A 19,342-nucleotide genomic window follows, 5' to 3' on the forward strand; every position below is an offset into this window, starting at 1 on the left:
AAAAATTATTTTGCAGAATTTGACATTAATTTAATTTTTCATTTATATTCTGTTATTCAAAGTTTACATAACCTTTTCAAAGTTGTACCTTACAATGTATGGAACTTAAGATTAAAATAAAACTCTACTTTTAACATAACCTTTTCTATAATGTAAAAATATTCTATGTATGTTTAACACATCGAGAATGTTAGGCATTTATTTTGTCGAGGGAAAACTATTTTATGCATGTTTCAGTACAAAAAGCTGTAATGTTTAGTATCAATGTGTCCATTAAATTAGGTGCCACCCAGTGTTTAATTTCCGCAACTACAGTATAATACTGCATTTACAAATACAGAATAGCTATTCAAACATATGTAACAGTTTTAAACAACTGCAAATTTGAGATGCTGCTTACTCCCTTCCCCCCATTGTGGCAACTTTACATCTTTGAAAGAATGAGTGCTTAATTATCAAAACTATTATAAAAATAGCAGCATTCTACTAAAACATGAAAAGCAGAGCCATGCATTATGAATTTGAATGCAGATTTCTGCCTTCCTTTTATATTATCAAAATCTTTTCAAGTTAATTTCAAGGCAAGGGGTATACAGAAAGACACTGCATAGTATGACTGGACACTAATCTGAATTGGGTATTTAATCAAAATCCATAATTACAGGGTAAACAATTTTATTTCAAAATACAGATTTAACTGGAAATGTAGTGATGAAAGCACAAGAGGCAAGAATGCAGACTTTTACAGCAGATATTACTCTGTCTCACTTCCACCCAGATGTAAGAGCTCTAATTTGTGAAAAGACAAAATAGTTGTGGCATTTATCCTTTAAAATAATCCAGCATTATCTGTTTCTAAAGAAATATAAATACTTTAAAACAAACACTGAAAATAAATTCTCATTTGATGGAATAAGCTACACTTATTACTGAGACGTTTCAGTCTTCTTATAAGAAAGGGATTTTACCCAAAAATCAAAATATCAATGTAGAATAATCCTTGGAGAAAAAAAGTTGGAATGTAAACCTCTTAGCTCAATTTAGATCTGTAAGTGGGAAAAAAAAGACAGCACATTGAGAGAGATTATTTTTGACCATGTAAGCAATCAAGCAATTCTACCTGTAAGGTATATTTGAATAACTTCTTAGTTTACAGAAGGGAAGATTCACAACGGAAGTTTTTTCCCTCCCCTCCCACTTCCTTTGCCTTTTTTAAAAAATGATTATGTAATCATTTGTCCCTTCCCTTCTGCAGGGAAGTTATTGATGAATGTCAAATCATTTCAATGAGTAAGCAGTAAAATGCAAACAAGCAAGGTTATGAATTTCCTGAAGAAGCAAAAAGAAAAATAATCTAAGGTGTGAGACAAAGTTCCAAATCAGTACACAAATATAGTTTAAGAAGTTACTGGCAAAACTGGTTTCTAGTTAAATGTTCTTACTATAAAGATGCTCCAGCATACAAATCATGTAACTTTCTCACACTAACTGTGGATTTGAGCTTATTTTACTCAAGTCTATAGCTGAACTTAAAAGAAACTGCAAACAAACTAACACTTTACAATGCTTCTTTATACAGTTTTATTCTGGCCTCCTATCCTTTGGGCAGAAATCCTATTCTCTGCCTGCTACATCTTATTTACAGTATTGTGCTCATCTTATGGCACTATATAAATGATTAATAAAACAGTCTCAGCTGCACTTTAGAATACATTTTTCCCCCACTTAAAATTCCATGTTTATAAGACATGGCACATTGTTTTCAGCATTTGCCTAAGGAGTCAAGAGGATGGGATTTTGATTCTTTGTTTATTCTGAGGGTGACTTGTCCACTAGAACAGTGATTTTCAACCTGTAGTCCACTGACCCGGGGGTGGGGATGATCCACAAACTATATCTAAAGTGCCTACAAAAGACTGTCATTATCAGAGAACAGTTGTTTTCAAGTTGGGGTCTGCAGATTAAGTCTACAATTTCCAACGGGGTCCCCACCTCTACTTGAAATTTTTTAGGGGTCCGTCCACAAAAGAAAGGAGGTTGAGAACCACTGCCCGAAAGCTCTGATTTTGTCACATTAACCTGATTATCTATAGTGACTGCTGAGATCGGCTACTTTCCTGCAACCACAATGCAATAATAATTTATTTCTAGCTCCTATAAACGGTGTTAGGCATCTAACTTTGACAGGTATGAAATTGTTTTTGAAAATCTGAAGCACGATTCACTGTATGACATCCTCCAAATCTTTGATCTAGGACTATGCAGAGGTCTGCAAGAAGGGCCACAATGACTCCAGCGGACAGGATTTTTGGCCAATTTCAATCACCTAGTCACTGAACAGCCTTTGAGAAATAACATCTAGCCAGTTAAAAACTTCAAAGCTTTAATACATTGCATTACCTCAATTTAGTAATGAACAAAGTGGTACTATCAAGACAAGGTGCTTAAAAAATATGAAATGAAATGTAGCACTCTTATTACTTACATCATCAATGTCTTCATCATCATCTCCAATATCATCAAACTGGATTTCATCATCATCACCAGGACCAAATGTGTCGGTTTCATTGATTTTAGCTAAATAGAGAGTTTAAAAAAAGTTAATGCATACATTAAAAACTGACAATTCACTGTGGGCTGCTGATCACATTCATGTCTACTGACTTCCAATCAGATCTAGAAAGATTTTTACCATGTTCTGGAAGTTCCCCATATGCCTTCAGACTTCTGGCTTCATCTGCATTGTATTTTAGAATGACATCAGCTTTGTTATCCTAAATAAGAAAATATTTGACTGGCATTAGTCGGCATTGTAGAAAGGTTTCTGTTTCCTAAAATGACAGGCTAGCAAGGTATTTGATAGTTGGACAGCTGAATCTCTTTTTTCAATACTTATGACCTGAATTCGCCCCCCAAAATCCTTAGTTCTCAATTATTCTTCAATTTACCATTAGAGAAAGAAGTAAACCTTACTGTTCTCTAAATCATAGTTGGGAGAGATCTAAGTATCTTCCTACTATACAGAATATTATGTCTTTCCTCCATGAAGTTCAATTTTTGTTAAGCATTCTAAACTGTTCTTTTTCAAGGTACATCTACTATCTTTATCATATATCACAAAGCCAAAGCTTTAGCTAGCATTCGCAGTCTAGATTTTATTTATGCAGCTGTGTAATAAAATATTTCTTAATGGGTTGTTAATTTGTTGAAAGTCTATTTTGAAGTAATATAGTTATCTTCATAATTCCATTAGCAACAAAATTTACATTCCAATAACTGAAGGCATCACATTGCACTCTCTGAACATGTATTTGTTATGAAAGCTATGCCTATTAAAAATCTGATACAACTGCCAATTACTGGATTCAACATATAATTATTATAAGAAACTATTAGAAAGAGACACATTTCAAAGAAAAAAGTAATTTAGTCTCTGGATTCAGTGACAGAATAAGGCAGGATTCTTCGACTGGCAAAGGGCTCAAAGTACACAATTATCTGAGTGAAATGGCTGGGATGACAAGCATGGCAATTTCCTAAAATGTCCCTAACAAACCCTACTGAATTAAATTTAAGTATCTTTGAAGTCCATTATATTAAATGCAAAGGTCATGTATTATCGTGAGTGCTGGAAGTGTTATGAACTTCAAAGAACTATTGAAAAAATGGACCAGAGAAGAATGGACTTTTGGCCAAACAATATAAAGTGGTTTGTCTGGGAAATCTCCAAGGGGCAGTGAAAGCAAATTCTCATCTGTGGTTATGAAAAAACCCAGCCTTTTGAAGCTACTTGCTGACAGGACCATTGTCTACTGAGCTCTTGTTCCCAGAATCTGAAGAGTAAAGGAAAGACTACTCTATGCATATGTGCACTTGTTTTGAGCTAAAGGTATTATGAACTTTAAACAAAAAACTCTGGTCTGTTTAAGCAATCTGGCTTGCTGGAAACATCACAATGTAATCAGGGCACTATGCAACCTGGGAAAACCCCAGTCAAGAGGGGGAGACAGACAGGTCTCCACCCAAGAGAGTGAGGGCCAGAAGCCTCAGAGTGGAAGCCCTTGCTGGACCACAGAGGGGAAATACAGGTGCAGTTATCCTGAATTGTGACAGCTGGACCCTACCAACTACTGGAACACTTTGCTCCATTTGCCAGTGAAAGGCACAGGAGCTATTCACCAAGCAGCCATTTCTGAAAAAGTCAGAGGCATTCTGATGCCATGGGGCATTTTCCCCACACACATGGTCTAAAGAGACAATGCAATTTGGACAAAATGTGGTCCATTTACCCATGACAGAATTTGCCTTGTATTACAAATATAAAAATAATCAAATACGAAACATATTTAATGTGACACAGTTAAACACATTGTAAGTGCCAATTAAATAGAAATTATTTGCTCAATGTTCTTTAGCAGAATTTTATTACCATTAAGCCATTAACTATTGCTATGCACTACAACACATAAAAGCAAAATACCAAATCAAAAGTAGAATATTTACCTGGTAGTCTCTTAAGCCAACCAATATAATATCAGATGTATTTATCCAAACCTGAAAGACAAAAACAAGGAACATTTATAAAAAAATCCTCTACAAATCCACATTTGTCCATCAGCAGCAAGTTCAAACACTATATTTGCAGATCTACTAAACTATTAAATCTTAAATTGCAGACACCATTTTTTCTAAACCAAAAAACAAAAACTTGGCTACAATATTATGTAACACCATACCTAACTGCTGGTGGAGTAATAATTGACCAAGCATGTGAAAGAACTACATTACCAGAGTAAATCAAGTGATTTAAAGAGCTCCAGCCCTTTGGAAGGCCACTAAGCCATTAAATGTGGGTAGGCCAAGAGAAGTCTGTAACCATTTTATTTTCTGAGTTCCACAGAGTTTCTGTGTACAGAAAAGTAAAACTTCACAGTAAAGTGGGTGAGAGGAAGAACCCAAGCAGGAGATAAAACCCAAGAAATCTAAACTGGACTGCTTCTGTTGAGTGATTATTAATTAGTGCAATAAACTTGATCAAACATAAGCAAAAGTATTTTGCATGCTGCTTAGTTTTCTTTTATTTTGTAATTCCCAGTACTGAATTTGTAGGAATATGATTAAGATAGGGTATTTTAAAGAGTGAGATTTAAAAGTTGGATTATTTTATTCATTAAAGAGATACTACAAACTGATCATTTTTCAAAGATGACATGAATTCACATTAAAGAAAATGAAGTTTAAAAATGTTACTATTCACTGTGCATTATTCCAGTAGTTTGTGTTGTTTTGGAGGTCAGCAATAAGGAAAAATAGAGTCTCTCCTTATACTTAGATTTTAAACTCTACGAGGCAGAGACCATTCATTAAGAGTTTGAACAATGCATAGCAGACTGAAGTTCCTAGGCACTACCCAATTCAAATAAATAATGCAGTAACTGGTATAAATATGATATTGCATTAAATAAATGTTTAGGAATTAAGCTTATTGGAATCCTAAATACTTACTGACATCCTGTAATGCATGATGCGGATGAGAGGCTTTTTTGTACCATAACAGGGAGAGAATTCTGGGTGTATCTCCTATCACTTATAAAGGCAGGAATTCAGATTATGAAGAGATCAGTCGCACAGCTTGATAAGGGTGATCTACTGCAGAGGCATTAGACAAAGACTTGAGTGTGTGGTAGGATTCGTTAGTCTCCTTGCTTAAATGGATTTTTCCCAAACAGAGAATTCATCATTAAAAAAAAGAACTCAGGGAATTGGATTTTGTGTGTCTTTATCTAGATGTGTGTTAATGAAATGAAAGACCCAATTTGGTCAACTGATCACATGTTCTGCCTGTTAAACAAACAAACAAAAAAAAGAATTTGCAATGTTTTTACTATACTTAACTTGCCTCTGCAACCCGGGGAACCGTAAATTAGCATTAGTTGGGGAGAACAGAATGAAGTCACAACACAGCCACTTGTCCAAAATGTGTCAGTGAATTTAGGGGATTGTGCTGGGGGTGGGAGGGTAGGGGGACCTTTTCCCACAACTGGAGAGTTACCATAACTCCCAGACCGCCCCCAACTGGATTGAGAACATAATCTGAACATCCTAAAGATCTCGATTTAAAATGCAGTATGGGTTTTTACTTAATTCACCGATTGTTAAAAAATCCACACAAGTTTTCTTTAAATCAGCAGCCTGAAAAAAGTGGCGCTACTTTCTTCTTACCATTGTTACAATATATTTGAAGAAAAAATTCAGAGATTTTGGGCTTGGGTCTCAGTTATGACATGGAGACTGTACACCACTTTGACAGTGTAAAGGGGCCTTAAAGTGCATGTAAACGAAGCTGAACTGAGATTTAAGCCTTTTATTTATAAACATCTTGCTTGGCAGTCACCATTTTATTAAACTGTCCTCCAACTTTCAGAATACAAAGCAACATTCTCAGTTTGATCAATCAGTTCTAAAACTTTGTTGTATTCACTGTCCAAAACCTTTGTTAATGCAGAGATAGGGTTGACCAGTAGTGTCTTAGACCCCTCCAAAATATTTCATGCCTCCAAACTTTAACCTCAAAAACCAGGAAATATGGAGTTAAGGTACACACCAGCCACACCCCATAACCTTAATTCTGTCTAACCCAGAGATGACTAGGGCCACTGTGGATATACCATAACTTTGTTTCACAGCCAGCGCAATCCAATAATAAAGAGACAAGATGACTCCGTGAGTGTGCCATTTTATGACTTGTATTCTCATCTACCTTCATGAACTCCAATTACTCTTCACCATGTTAGAGAGAGCTGCATTGACTGGTTCAGGGATTAGTTACAGCAGGCTGGCACACATCAAATTGATACAAGAAAAGGTGCATCTGGTGATTTGTGAAAAGAAGGTGAACTGGTCAAGTATAAGCCAGGCATAGTCTGCTTCTGTTCACTAAGTCCACACTGAACACAACTTTGGCCTTAGTGAGGACATGGTCTGACAGTTCATCCTAGTGTACCATGTGCTGTATCCCCCTGTAACAGGGGATATTTATTGATATATAAAACAGGGGTATATTTACTGATATATAAAATATCTTTGAGACTATTGTTTCAATGTTATAAATGTTATATATCTTTGTGAGCCAGAGATTGTACACTGGCAGGTTATCTAGCTCCCTCTAAGAACTAAAATCAGTGGGGGGTAATTATTGCAGACCTGGGATAGGTAAACTTCAGAGAAGTACTGCCCCTTGGGTGAACTGCATATACTGGTTCAGAACTGGTTCAAGAAGTCCAGGAAACAAAGAATGAGACTTCAGTATAGAAGGCCAGTCTCAACTGGCTGAGGAGTCCTCATTTTTGATCTGACAACTAACATCAGATTGTACCCAAGAAGTCAAACCCTACTGAAAGGGTCTGAAGGATTTTGAAACCTATCAGGTTCAGCATGTGGAAGATGGGTGACTTCCAGTAAATCTAGCACGTGTGTAGATGTTTTATGATATATTTTCTCTGTCATGCTTTTGTCTTAAAAATAAGTATATTTTACTTTATAAAGGCTGACTAGTCACTGGTATTCACTATCGTAGCACTTGACATAAAGAGATAGAGAAACTGCAGGTGCTGATCTAAGTTCAGATCTGCCGGGATATGCACAGTAAAGTGAAGGATTAATTCCAGCCTGGTCCCTGCCCATAGAGAGGTGATAGAGCTGAGAGTCCTAAAAGGACATCCCTTAAGCAGACCACAGAAGAGGCAGTGGTGTAAGTTAATCCCAAAACTGGGACACCCACACTGCTCCATATCATCTGGAAGCACAGAGTATCACAATGTCGATTGGGGGCAAACTGGGGCATCACTCAGAGTTTAGATTGCAAGGCAGGTGTGTACTGATATGCCTACAAATTTACTTGAATTGTAAGCTCAACTGTAAGAAGTATGTAAAAGGTTGTAACCTATAACAACAATGGGAAAAGGTATATAAGAATAAGAATAAGAAGGTATATAAGGTATAAGAATAACTGAATTAGACTAAACAAAAAGGCCAAATTGATATGATTCAAGGACTGTGTTAAAATTATGGTGGTTAACAACAGGAGAAGCCAGAGGTTAATGGTCCTAAATTGGTATACCAAACATTAGGCCTAGTTGGTGGAGAAAACATTGACAGGATAGGCTATTCCACCCATCACTCCCTTCTTGGGTTCTTAAAAGAAAACTTTTGTGAGAAAAGTATGAAAGAACAAAAACAAGAACCAACAGAAAGAACAGACAAAGGCAAATGGAGCAAGCGTCACCATCTTGAATGCCAATCCCACCTTTTCATGGGACTCAAGGCCTTCGTCATCTTGAACATGAAAGGTGTCTTAACAAGAAAAGGCCAGACAGAGGGGGATCCATTGCCATTCCTACCAGCTCAAGCTGAATCCCAACCACTACCTGGGATGACATTTATCATCATGTTTGAGATCATCTAAGAGACTGTCAAATGGGGGTTTTCTTCTAAAGACTGTCTACAGCTAAAGAGAAAGGGAGCACGGGATGATGTTAAAATGAAAGCCTTATTTAATACTTTACATTTCAAATGCTTTAAAACTGTTTTTCCTTCTTTTCTGTATTTTTAATAAAAGATTAAAAAGATTTGTAATAGCGTTTGCCATAGTGCTAAGTAGGCTAAGGTTTCTGTACACCAAGCCTTGAAACTTTAATGTTAGACAATGACTGGGTTATGTTAATGCCTTTGACTCATTTATTCCATCTATTAATACAATACCCATATTCTCTACTTCCTAGTTATCAGAGGTTTAAGCACAGGTGCATGTGACATTGTGGAAGGGTACGAGACTCTGCAGTCCATGAACTTCCTGGTTTTAGGAAGTGGTGGTAGTGAGGAGGGCATGATCAGGAACGCCGATGGAAGGGAACAAGGCTTCCTGGGAAAATATCACTTCCACTCAGATACTAGCTGTGCCCTCCTCTTGGCCCCTCTCACAGGTGCCAAAGATGGAGGGAGGAAGGATGGTATCTGATGGATTAGAAGGAGCATATCTATGAGATGTATGCAGCAAGAGAGATGGAAGGGAACTCTAGACTCCACACTTCGCTTCAGGGACTTCTGTAAAAGGAAGAGGTTCTGCTCAACCTTCGGCAACATAAGAGGATTGCAGAAGTGTGAAATAACTCACCCACAAAGTCTGTCCCAGCCCCTGTTTTGGCATATGAATTTTAGAGCACCCTAATAATTAAAACCAACTCCTTATTGGGGATGGCGTCTGAGGAACTTCTTGACCAACTAATCCCATACTTCCACTATTAACTACCACTAGCCCTAATGTGGCACAGCATTATTATGGAGGGGTGGTACCACCAGTAAAGATTAGAGGTCATTTCCATTTTAACACAAGTGGGAAAAAGTCAAGAAACTCTAACCTGAAAAGGCAGTTTATCATTTTAAAATGTTTGTTTTAGTTTGTGCACTGCTTAACTTTTCTATAGGAGTTTATGGGGGAAAAACATCATTTGATGTTTGCTATGATTCTTTAAAAAGTGCCATGTGACTAATTTTCCCTCTACCATCTGATATTTCCTTTGGACCACTTTTTCACAGAAACAGCAGCACTTTGAGGGGGGTGAAAATGATGTGTGAGAACCTTTGATTGGTGTAGATTGGAGGAATTACAGCAAAAAAATGGAGAGGTTTTCTGCCTTTATTTTTCATGATAAACCTAAAATAGCGTTTTGACTGATGACAATATTGTAGCTCCCCATTAGCCAATGTGGACCATATGCCAGTCCTTAAAATAGGGTCTGTCTATTATGGGTGCATTTCCTGAAATTCAGCAACTCCTTTTATCATGCTGACATTGATGAGAGAGGTAGCTACTTGTTATTCTTTGATCACACTCAGTTCCATTGCTCAGGAAAGGAGTGAGGAGCATGATTTTATCACTTTACTGCTTCTGCTTACTAGAGTCTATCATCTTCCCTCTTTTTAATTAAAGCTATTTTCCTTGACAATATTTCTAAAGTAAAATCTAAGAATGCATGTGATTTTAGAGTATTTGGAAATACCATCTATTTAAAGCAGAAATTTTGCTCTCAGGGCAAACCTTCCAGATGGAGCACCTGCAGAATGTAAGCAAAGGACAACATACACTGTCAGAAAGCTCTCAATGGTAGTACTCAAACTTGCAGTACATGGGTTTCCCACAGCATGTCAGCTTGAGCCAACCCAGTTCTTCTGATGCCAGGCTATCTGAAAAACAATCTGGTATGCAACAGAGCCCCTGTCCTGTTGCACATGATTTTTGGGGGACTGTATCTTGTGAACCCTTGTTTAAATTACCTTACACTAAACCAATCCCCTTGAGGTACAGCAATCTGCAAGACTATCCAGGTAAGCATGTACATTTTATAGCTGTTAAACAGTTAGCTAGTCTTAATTTTAGCTATTGGCATGCTACCCACCCACTATGGGTAGGTCTATCTTGATGATGGCACTGTTGGCGCCACCAGATTGATTCTGCGGGATCGATTGAGCGGCAGTGGAGACCTGCTCAATCGACCCAGAAGTCAACAGCATTAATCCACCCCTGCAAAAAGATTAACACTGCGTCAACAAGAGGGCATTTCCCCATCGGCAATGCTGCGGTAAGCAGAAGTTAGGAAGTCGATGGGAGATATGCAAGTTACTCTACGTAGCTTGCATAGCTCCCGTCAACTGCCACCGAATATCTTTGGCATTGTAGACCAATCCTGTGCTACCCACAAGGTTACTATGACTGCGTAACCTTAAACTGAAGCTAAAAATTTAAATTTTGTATAGGGTTTTATAAAACCCAAGTCCAATGGAAATGTTTATATAAAATAAAAAAATGACTGTTTTTAAACAAGCAAAAATCTCCCCTAAACATCTGTATCTCCAAGCACCTGAAAGTTAGAGCGACTATGGGCAAGATTTAAACTTCCTTCACTGGTAGAAGTGCAAGTAGCAAACAATCTAAACAAAACTAAATATGAGTTCTAAAATTCTTTCAATTTAATAATCTAAAGTTGCTAGTACCATAATTAAGGAAATATTTTTCAAGCATCCCTTTATTTTAGAGTGTATGTGTAGCCATATGAAGATTACACACCAAGCATAACAGGCATTCATTTATTTTCCATTTAAGTTATTTAAGTTATTTATTAAGTTACCTTTTTTCTTAGCTTCCCTCTGATATGACATAACCTCTTCACACCATCAAAACACAGTGCCTCCAATCTTCCATTGCCCAACATCTTGATCACCTGAGCATACTCTGGAAGAGAGAATCTAAAATTATCAATATGTAATTCAGCAACATTTTGAACAGCTAATAGGAATTTTTACAAGAAAAAAATTATTTGTTTTACTGTTGCACCAAGGAGCCATAGTCATGGGCCAGGACCCCACTGTGCTAGGCACTGTACAAACAGAACAAAAAGACAGTCCCTGACACCAGGAATGTACTCTGGAGGTTCTGTGAAGGGAAGATTCAACGGTGCTTGGGCCTACAATCTTGCCTTTCAGTAAGATAAGGAGCGGGACCTCCATGACCAAGGATCATCCCAGGGATTCTACGGAGGCCACTGTAGATGCCAGCCATGGGCTCTTATCCCAACTGTGAGATAAGTGTCAATCCAGGTACCCATAATGCTCCATGAATGGCTCCTCAATGCGGGTCAGGTGACAGAGAGCGGGAGGAGGGCTTCAGGGGAAAAAAGTGGAGACAGCCCTGAGGGTGGGAGCAACTGATCTGACTCATTCATAGCCCAGAATGAAGATGGAACTGGTGCCAACAGAGTAAACTGTATCAACAGCAATGAACATGCCTCTGTCCCCAAAGCTGGCAGCAGTACCAAAGTCACTAGCAGTATCAAGGTGACTGATGGTACCAAAGTCTGACCCCAAAGTTGGCAGCAGTACTAAGGTGACTGATGGTGCCGAAGTGGAGGGCAGTGAGTGTCACCTTGCTAACACAGGTGGCACCGACAGCAGGGGTGCTGAAGAAGTTCCTGTTATTAAGGAGGACCCTTGCGCCAAGCCCAGCCCCATTTCCACTAATTATGGAAGGGAAACACTGGAGTACAGTGCTGACAGACCCACAGGTTCAGTAGCCAACCCAGCCAACAGTGCTATGAACAGTGCAGTCCCACTGAAGTCCTGGACCGAGAGAGAGGTCAGGGAAGAAAGGCATAGAAGGTCTGTTGCTACCCGATATGCCACTGGTGCGGCAGCAGCCGGTGCCTGCATTGCTCTAGTTGATCCTGGACTCAAAGGACACCCTGGGGACAGAACCAGAGTCAACAGTACAGGGTCTTTGACTTCCTTGGGTGGTTTGATGGGATCTGCTCCATCCCACACACCAGCATTCATGCTGTGCTAGACCATGCTTCTTCTGGAGATGGCGAAGGAGTCCCCATGAAGCCTGGAGTGACCTCAACTGGTCACATGTGACTTTTTCCCTCAGTGCACTTGATAGGGAGAGACTCCTCCATCTCTTCAGAGAGACGCTGGCTCCAGAGCACCAAACAGCGGCACTCTCAGAACTCAAGGGTAAACTCTCCTCCAGCGTAGGCCTCAGTGCCAAACTGTTACAGCAAGTGATGCTTTAGACTAAGATCCCTCACCACTTGTGTCTGTTTTATGAACGATCTGCAAATCCAACATTGCGCCTTGACATGGGCTTTGCCTAAGCACAGCAAGCACTGTGTGTGGTGATTGTTGTTGGGGAGCACTCCCTCCACATGACAAACAGTGTTTAAACCCTGGTGAAGGAACACCAGGGAAATAGTTAAAATTAAACCTAACAAACAATAAATCTAACCTTATACTAAGGGTACTAATTAATTATATACAACTAAAAAAAAGTCACTAATAGAGATGTTGTGAGATTAGGAACCACACAGAGCTCTGTCTCCAGTCACGGTCAGTAAGAAGGAACTGAGAGGGATAGGGGTGACACCACCTCTTATGTCCAAGGGAGGGACTATGGCCATGAGGCATGAGCACCACCCTCTCTGGGTACTGCTAGGCAAAATTCACCAGCTCTGGTGTGCGGGTCACACACACATCTAAATGGAATACATTGCTGTATCTACTCAAAGAACTATAAGACAACAATAGTCAGCTTGACAGGCAGTGGTCTCTGCATATTAGCAAGCGAATTGTTGCCTACAAAAAAATCTGACGTGGCAACAAAGGAGTTTTGAGAATGGATCTGAAAGTGGAAAAGGAGGCAGCTTTGTGGATGTTTATATGGCGCACCTCCCAAGCACATGTGGCTGCACAGGATAAAGCTGAAGGTGCTTGTTTGAAAGTTGAACAAATGAGCAATGAAGGCTAACATCATGGACCAATCGGAAGTGAACATCAACAGCTTGATAATAAATCAGAGATGTTAGGTAGCATGATGACTAACCATAAGGAGCCTTGAAAGTGAATACAAGCTGCTCTTGTTTGTTGTGATAACGAAAAGGGAGCCAGGGGAAGGATTCAAAGACATGGCTGACATGGTTAAATTGACAGGCAAGGAAAATTATCTTTGCAGCAGACTGTATTTGTCAAGATCAGAGAAATATATTGCAGTAATCAAGATGATGAGAACTTGGGACAAGAGCTTTAGATATGTAGATGGATAAAAAGGCTATTTCTTAGAGGTGTTATTCAGAAATAAATCAGCAAGTTTTAGATGTAACATGGATGTGAGGACCTAGAGAGAGGTCTCAGTAGAAGATAGTGTCCAGGTTGTTTTCACTTCCATTTCTTAGCAAATCAAATTTTTAAGAGTGTGGATATACTTCAAAAATTACTATAAGTTAAAGATTTTTTTGTTTTCCATCACTGCAATTTTATGAATATTATAAATGTGCAGTTATACTATTATTGTTGGGAAAAATGCAAATTTGAATTGAGATGAACCTACATTAGCCATAATCTAGGCTGTTAAAAGTCTCTCTGTTACTATTGGTATTTAAAGCAACTACATAATGTTTTCTATACTGCACATCTCTTTCATTTATGTATGCTTTATATATTATTTAAAAATATTCTGGAAAAAAATAAGGGCCTATATTTATTATCTCAGACTTTCAGGTTATGAGTAAACTGAGCACACTCGATAAAAGTTGGTGGATCCATCATCATCCCCCTTCACCTCTACAGACAGATGACAAAAAAACAAAGCAGATAATCTGGGGATGGGACAGCACAGCATTATTTTCTCCCCTCTTTTGGTGTACTCAGAATCCCATCTTCAGCAGTCCTGCTTTATTTACAAGGATGCTGTCCATAGAGGACACTGAAAAACTCTCTTCTTTCATATATTATCAGGCTTCAATTGAGGAATACAAAGCCCTCAGCACCTCTGTTTCCTGGAAGAGAGAAGGATCTTATGCTATCTCCTTTCCCCATGGGAAGATGGGGGCAGGAAGATCCTTTGCACCTGACAACACCCCCAGTCTCTTGGACAATGCTAAAAGCTGGTTGCTACTACTTCAGTCCTTCCCTTAGCCTGCAGTTGAGTTGGGTCCTCTTCTCTTGTGTGTAGCTTCATTGCCTACATCCGCTGTTGCTCACTGTTTACATAAGCAACTGCATGAAAATTACATGATTCACAGTGGTCCACTAGCGTTTTTCTTCAAGTTTCCCCACCACCAGTAAACAAACTAGTCTTGTTAGTTTTATTCCATTGCTTCTTAACACTCTGAAGAATAGCAGGGATAATGGAGCTGATCACAGGCTCAAGAAAACAAACTATTGTTTCACATGTAGGAGATTATCTTTGATGGATACTATTGTGTTAAAAATAGCATAAAACTTACAAAAATTGATGACCTAAACACCCACACTAACCAGGGAAAATCCATTCCCAAAAGCCATATTTCAAGTCACACTTTAGTACATTACAATATTCCTTAATATGGGCTAGATGGAGTACAGACGATTAACACATTGGAATATCACCACTGGAGACCTGTGTTCAACGGGATGGATGGAGTTTCTTCTGGACTGGGGAGATTTTCCTAGGGAGACTTAGTTTCCTTTTTTATATGAGGTTGATAGATTAATAGGTGCAGAAAATAAATCAGCTCAATTTTCTTAATAGACTATTACAGTGTGATGCAATTGAGAAGCACATGAGTGTTGCAAGTCAAGAAGGAAGCACATCAGAAGAGCTGGAAGTGTCTAGATCAATTTGTATGTGTTTTAGCCATGAGGGGAAATTTTAAGCAAAGAAATTTCAGCATTTCTTTTGATTACCGAGCCAACTAGCTATTTGACTGCTAGGTGAACACTCTGGCTGAGGATGCTTGAATTGGCTCCCCATAGCACAATGATGTCACTGAGTGAGCAAGAGGTGATCTCTAGAAAGAAACTAGGAACAGTTTACACATAGGGGGCTAAAGTAACCTTTTTTAAAAGGCACACAGTGGCACAAACTGATTGAGGAGCAAAGAACTGAACATATTCCTGATATATCCACTTCACTTTCCCCTTATTAATATCTCCACGTCCATTCAATTTACCTTTCAGTAAATACATTCCCAAAATGAAGATGCTCCATTCCATCACATCAAGTAATTTTATATTTTCTAAACATCCAAATGAAATCCATACACAGTCCAATTCATCTCTTGTGTAGAAACTTGCAAAGTGTGCTAGCTACAATATTTGACTGAAAATGTGTGGTGATAATTATAATCTCACCTTGTCCATCCTCCTTGAACACCAATTCTCTCTTCTCCGATTCATTCTCATTCTTACCTCGTCGTCTGTTTTTACCCCCCTTACCTAAGTTGAAAATAAAATAAATCACTACATGCAGTTTAGAAACCTATAAAAAACGTACTGGAGAGATGAAATAGCAATAATTTGTTAAACTTTTCACTACTGCAGCTTTAAAGGACTATATCCAGACCTGTGCTAAAAGTGATCCTGCTTTTTAGAGCAACACCATGATGATTTAAAGTTTCTTTCAAAAATGAAGAGACTGCCTAAAGTCAAAACAAATTATAATTTTCATGTTCCTAACAAAAGTGATGAGAAAAGGTGGTATTCCTTTGAACTCTTAGAAGGCCAGCATAAGCTGCAAGAAAGATTTAAGCAGCAGTTTGTTCATCTCTTCTCTTTACTACCCCTTCCTAAGTCTGAGTTGAAGTGGCAGGGTAGGATACAAGAAAAAAAATCCCACATGGGACAGAAACAGAAGAAATTAATGTGCAAATAAATTCCTCAGTCACACACCTCAGAACAAGTAGAGAAACTGAATCATGTCTCTCGAGTACCACCCCCATAAACTCACTTCAGTAATAGTATGCTAAATCCAACTTTTTTAAGGTTTGGAGGTGTTTTGGGTTTCTTTGGATCAATTTCAGCAATATTTATGATCAAATTACCCCATCTTTCGGCCTATTTTACCATTGAACAAGGGTCCAATTAAAAGATTACATAGTGGTAACTATCAACTATTTAAACTCACTTTGAAATTTAGATAACAGCAGCCTTCAAAAGAGTATTTACCACCTTCACCTCTGAACCTGCAACTGATTGTGTGCTGGTGGACCATAGTTAATCAACCTTCTTTGGCTCTTCAAGAAAGAGACTGCAAAGGAGCTCTGCAATGAATCTTCAATTTCAGTTGTGCTGCTGTTGCTACAGGAGAAGTGTCCATGCAAGCTCCCTAGCTCCTACCCCAAATCAGTGAGTGATATCATTATGCAAATACACAAGATAAGAAGTGTAACCTACTATCAACAAAAACATGAAAGTGATTATATACAAGATACAGTTCAGTAAATAGACTGAACTAAAAAACTAAAGAAAGCTAATGTTAGGGATTTCTTGTAGCACAACAGTAGGTGCAAATATCCAGCTGGAACTGTGATTATCAAATTGATGCTTTCCTTTTAAATAACAGCATTTCAGCCAGCTTCTGGCAATAGGATTAGTTTTTTGGTTGAAAAATCAGCAAGAACAGCTCAGTTTTTGTAAATCCTGCTCCCCAAAAAGTAGCTGCTTTCTTTCTCTCCTTTTCTCTTTCACATCAGCACAGGAAAAAAAGGAAGGGGTCTCACGTTAATGACACCTGTTAAGGTTCCTGACATATGGGAACACCTGTCAGTGCCCCTGTAAAGATCTGTATGTACGAATACAGAATAAGAACAAACAGGGCTGTTAGGGACCCACTGGTGCTGCCACACCCCCGGCTTGAAGTGGTTTCCATTACATACAGGGTTTACAGTTTGGCTCAATGGCTCTCCACACCCCCCCTATACAAATTGTTCCCTCGTAGACACTGGACCACAGCAACAGCTGACAATTAAATGTGGGCTGAGTTTTGCCATGTGGGGAGGGAGGGGGCCAAACTGACCCCTGGAGTCAAAGATTGCTCAACCGTACAGGAGCCTTTTCTCTTCAGTACTCAAGCTGTTTCCTCCCCTCCCTACACTTCCTGCCGCCCCGCTCGTGTTTAGCCCCCGGCCCCCGTCCAGTCACTTGCTGAGAAGTCCCCGCACAGCTGGGCCACGCGAGGCTGAGAGGAGCCTCCGCCGGGGGGTGAGGGAGGAATCAGGACCCCGGGTCAGACAGGGAGGTCGCTGGGGGGCTCTGGCTGCGCGGAGCCGGGAACCTGGGCCCTGGCCAGGCTCCCTCGCGCCCGGGGGCGGGGAAAGCGCCGGGGCTGGTGTCCGGCAGCTCCGGGCAGGGCTCTCGGACACGGGGCTACGCAGAAGCCCGCCCCAGGCCAGGCCAGGCTGCGGCAGCTATGACCGTCCGGGCCGGAGCCCTCCCGTGAGCCGGGGGTGGGGTGAGGTGAGGTGAGCGCCGGCCTCGCTCCCCTCGGCCCCTCTCTCAGAGACGGCGCGGCAACCACGCGGGCCCGGCCAGGCCTCGGCTCGGCCCCGAGCAACCTCAGGCCCCGCCGCTGCGAAGGGAGACCCCCGAGCACAGGCCGCGCCGCTCCAGGCCTGGCTGGCGCCACCGGGACAGCAGGGACCAGGCCGGGCCGAGCTGAGGGAAGAGACGCGGCGGCGGCGGCGCGGGCGGCGAGGCCTCACCTTTATTCTTGGGCATGGCGCCGGCTGCTCCTCAGTGCGGGCGGCGGGGGGGGGCGGGGGTGTCTGCGCGCGGCTCCCCGGTCGGGCGAAAGGTGCCTGCGTGTGGCGCGCGGGCGGGCAGCGAGTCTCGTGGCGGCCGTTGGGAAGGGATCGGAGAGAGTCGCGCGACCAGGCAGGCAGCTCCTTGCGCGACAGCGACCGCAACAGGCAATCAGGCGGCGGCGGCGGCTTTGTCCGCGGCGTGCGTGTAGCGTCCCGGCTCGCGCTCCAGCGCCCCCTGGCGGCCGGCGGCTTTCACGGCTCATTCCTCGCCCGGGTGAAAGCCCCGCCGCGGCTCCACGTGCGCAGGCGCCGGGTGGGTGACGTGCTGGGAATGGGGAAGCTTGGGGTGGAGCGTCTGTGCGGGCGGCAGAACGGAGCGCGAGCGGGCGGAGGGGGTGCGCTGCGCTGCAGCACGGCGCTGGCTTGCTCGCACCTGTTCCTTCCCAGCCCGTCCCCCTCTGCTCACTGGCCTCTGGAGCCGGGACGCGGTGTCACCCGCTCTGAAGAGTTTACGGTGCCAGTCTCCATAATTGCTGGTTCAGCTAATGGCCCGTTGTCATGTGGGACCTGCTCTGGCGTCAGAAAAAAAAAAAATCTAGCTCTCCGGGGGGGGGGACTGGATAATGAGGCCTGCGTCCCTGGCCGGCTCAAACACCAGAAGGCAAATACAAGCAAGCTCCCATGGATTGTTTTGTTTTGTTACCAGCTCATGATTTCTCAGCCAATCTTATTTTTGAGAGGGGCCAGACCTAGGGTTATCATATTGCAGGTTCCCCAAAAAAGAACGCTGCCGGGGAAGGGCAGGAGCTATGGGGAGCAGAGGAAGGAGGAACTGGGGGGAGGAGGACAGGAGGAGAGTGGGGGGGGGGGGGTGTATTTGGCAGGGAGGCTGTGGCTCTAGCTGTCAGCCCCTAGCATCCAGTGGCCAGGAGTGCAGGAATAATTTGTATAGTGGAGGTGCTGAAAGCCATTGACCCAAACTGTAAACGCTGTATGTGATGGAAACCACTTCAAGTCAGTGGAGTGGCAGCACCCCCACTTCCAGCACCTATGGAAGAGGCTGCAGCTCCAGTTAGCCCCCCATGAAAGGGGAAAAATTCCACACAGTTGCTAATATTTTAAAAATCTACCTGGATGGAGATTAGTGGACCAAAAATGAGGTCATGTCTAGGAAGACCCAGACATATGGTAACCCTAGCCTGACACTTTTTATATGCCTAGGGTTAACAGTGATC

General features: G+C 41.3%; 1 protein-coding gene across 1 annotated transcript; it reads right to left on the reverse strand.

Annotated features, from left to right (window-relative positions):
* Positions 1 to 611: 611 nt before the first annotated feature.
* Positions 612 to 18,324, reverse strand: EIF1AX (eukaryotic translation initiation factor 1A X-linked). The gene is made up of 7 exons (XM_067545008.1): positions 18,066 to 18,324; positions 15,718 to 15,801; positions 11,184 to 11,287; positions 4,504 to 4,554; positions 2,693 to 2,774; positions 2,486 to 2,577; positions 612 to 1,046 (listed from the first exon to the last, which is right to left on the reverse strand). Exons 1-7 carry the CDS (start codon positions 18,079 to 18,081, stop codon positions 1,041 to 1,043), a joined length of 435 nt encoding a protein of 144 aa, XP_067401109.1. The 5' UTR covers positions 18,082 to 18,324; the 3' UTR covers positions 612 to 1,040.
* Positions 18,325 to 19,342: the final 1,018 nt, after the last annotated feature.

This window comes from Emydura macquarii, unplaced genomic scaffold, assembly GCF_026122565.2.
Source record: "Emydura macquarii macquarii isolate MOO-44397 ecotype Brisbane River unplaced genomic scaffold, CSIRO-AGI_Emac_v2 contig_1043, whole genome shotgun sequence".
NCBI lineage: Eukaryota > Metazoa > Chordata > Testudines > Chelidae > Emydura > Emydura macquarii.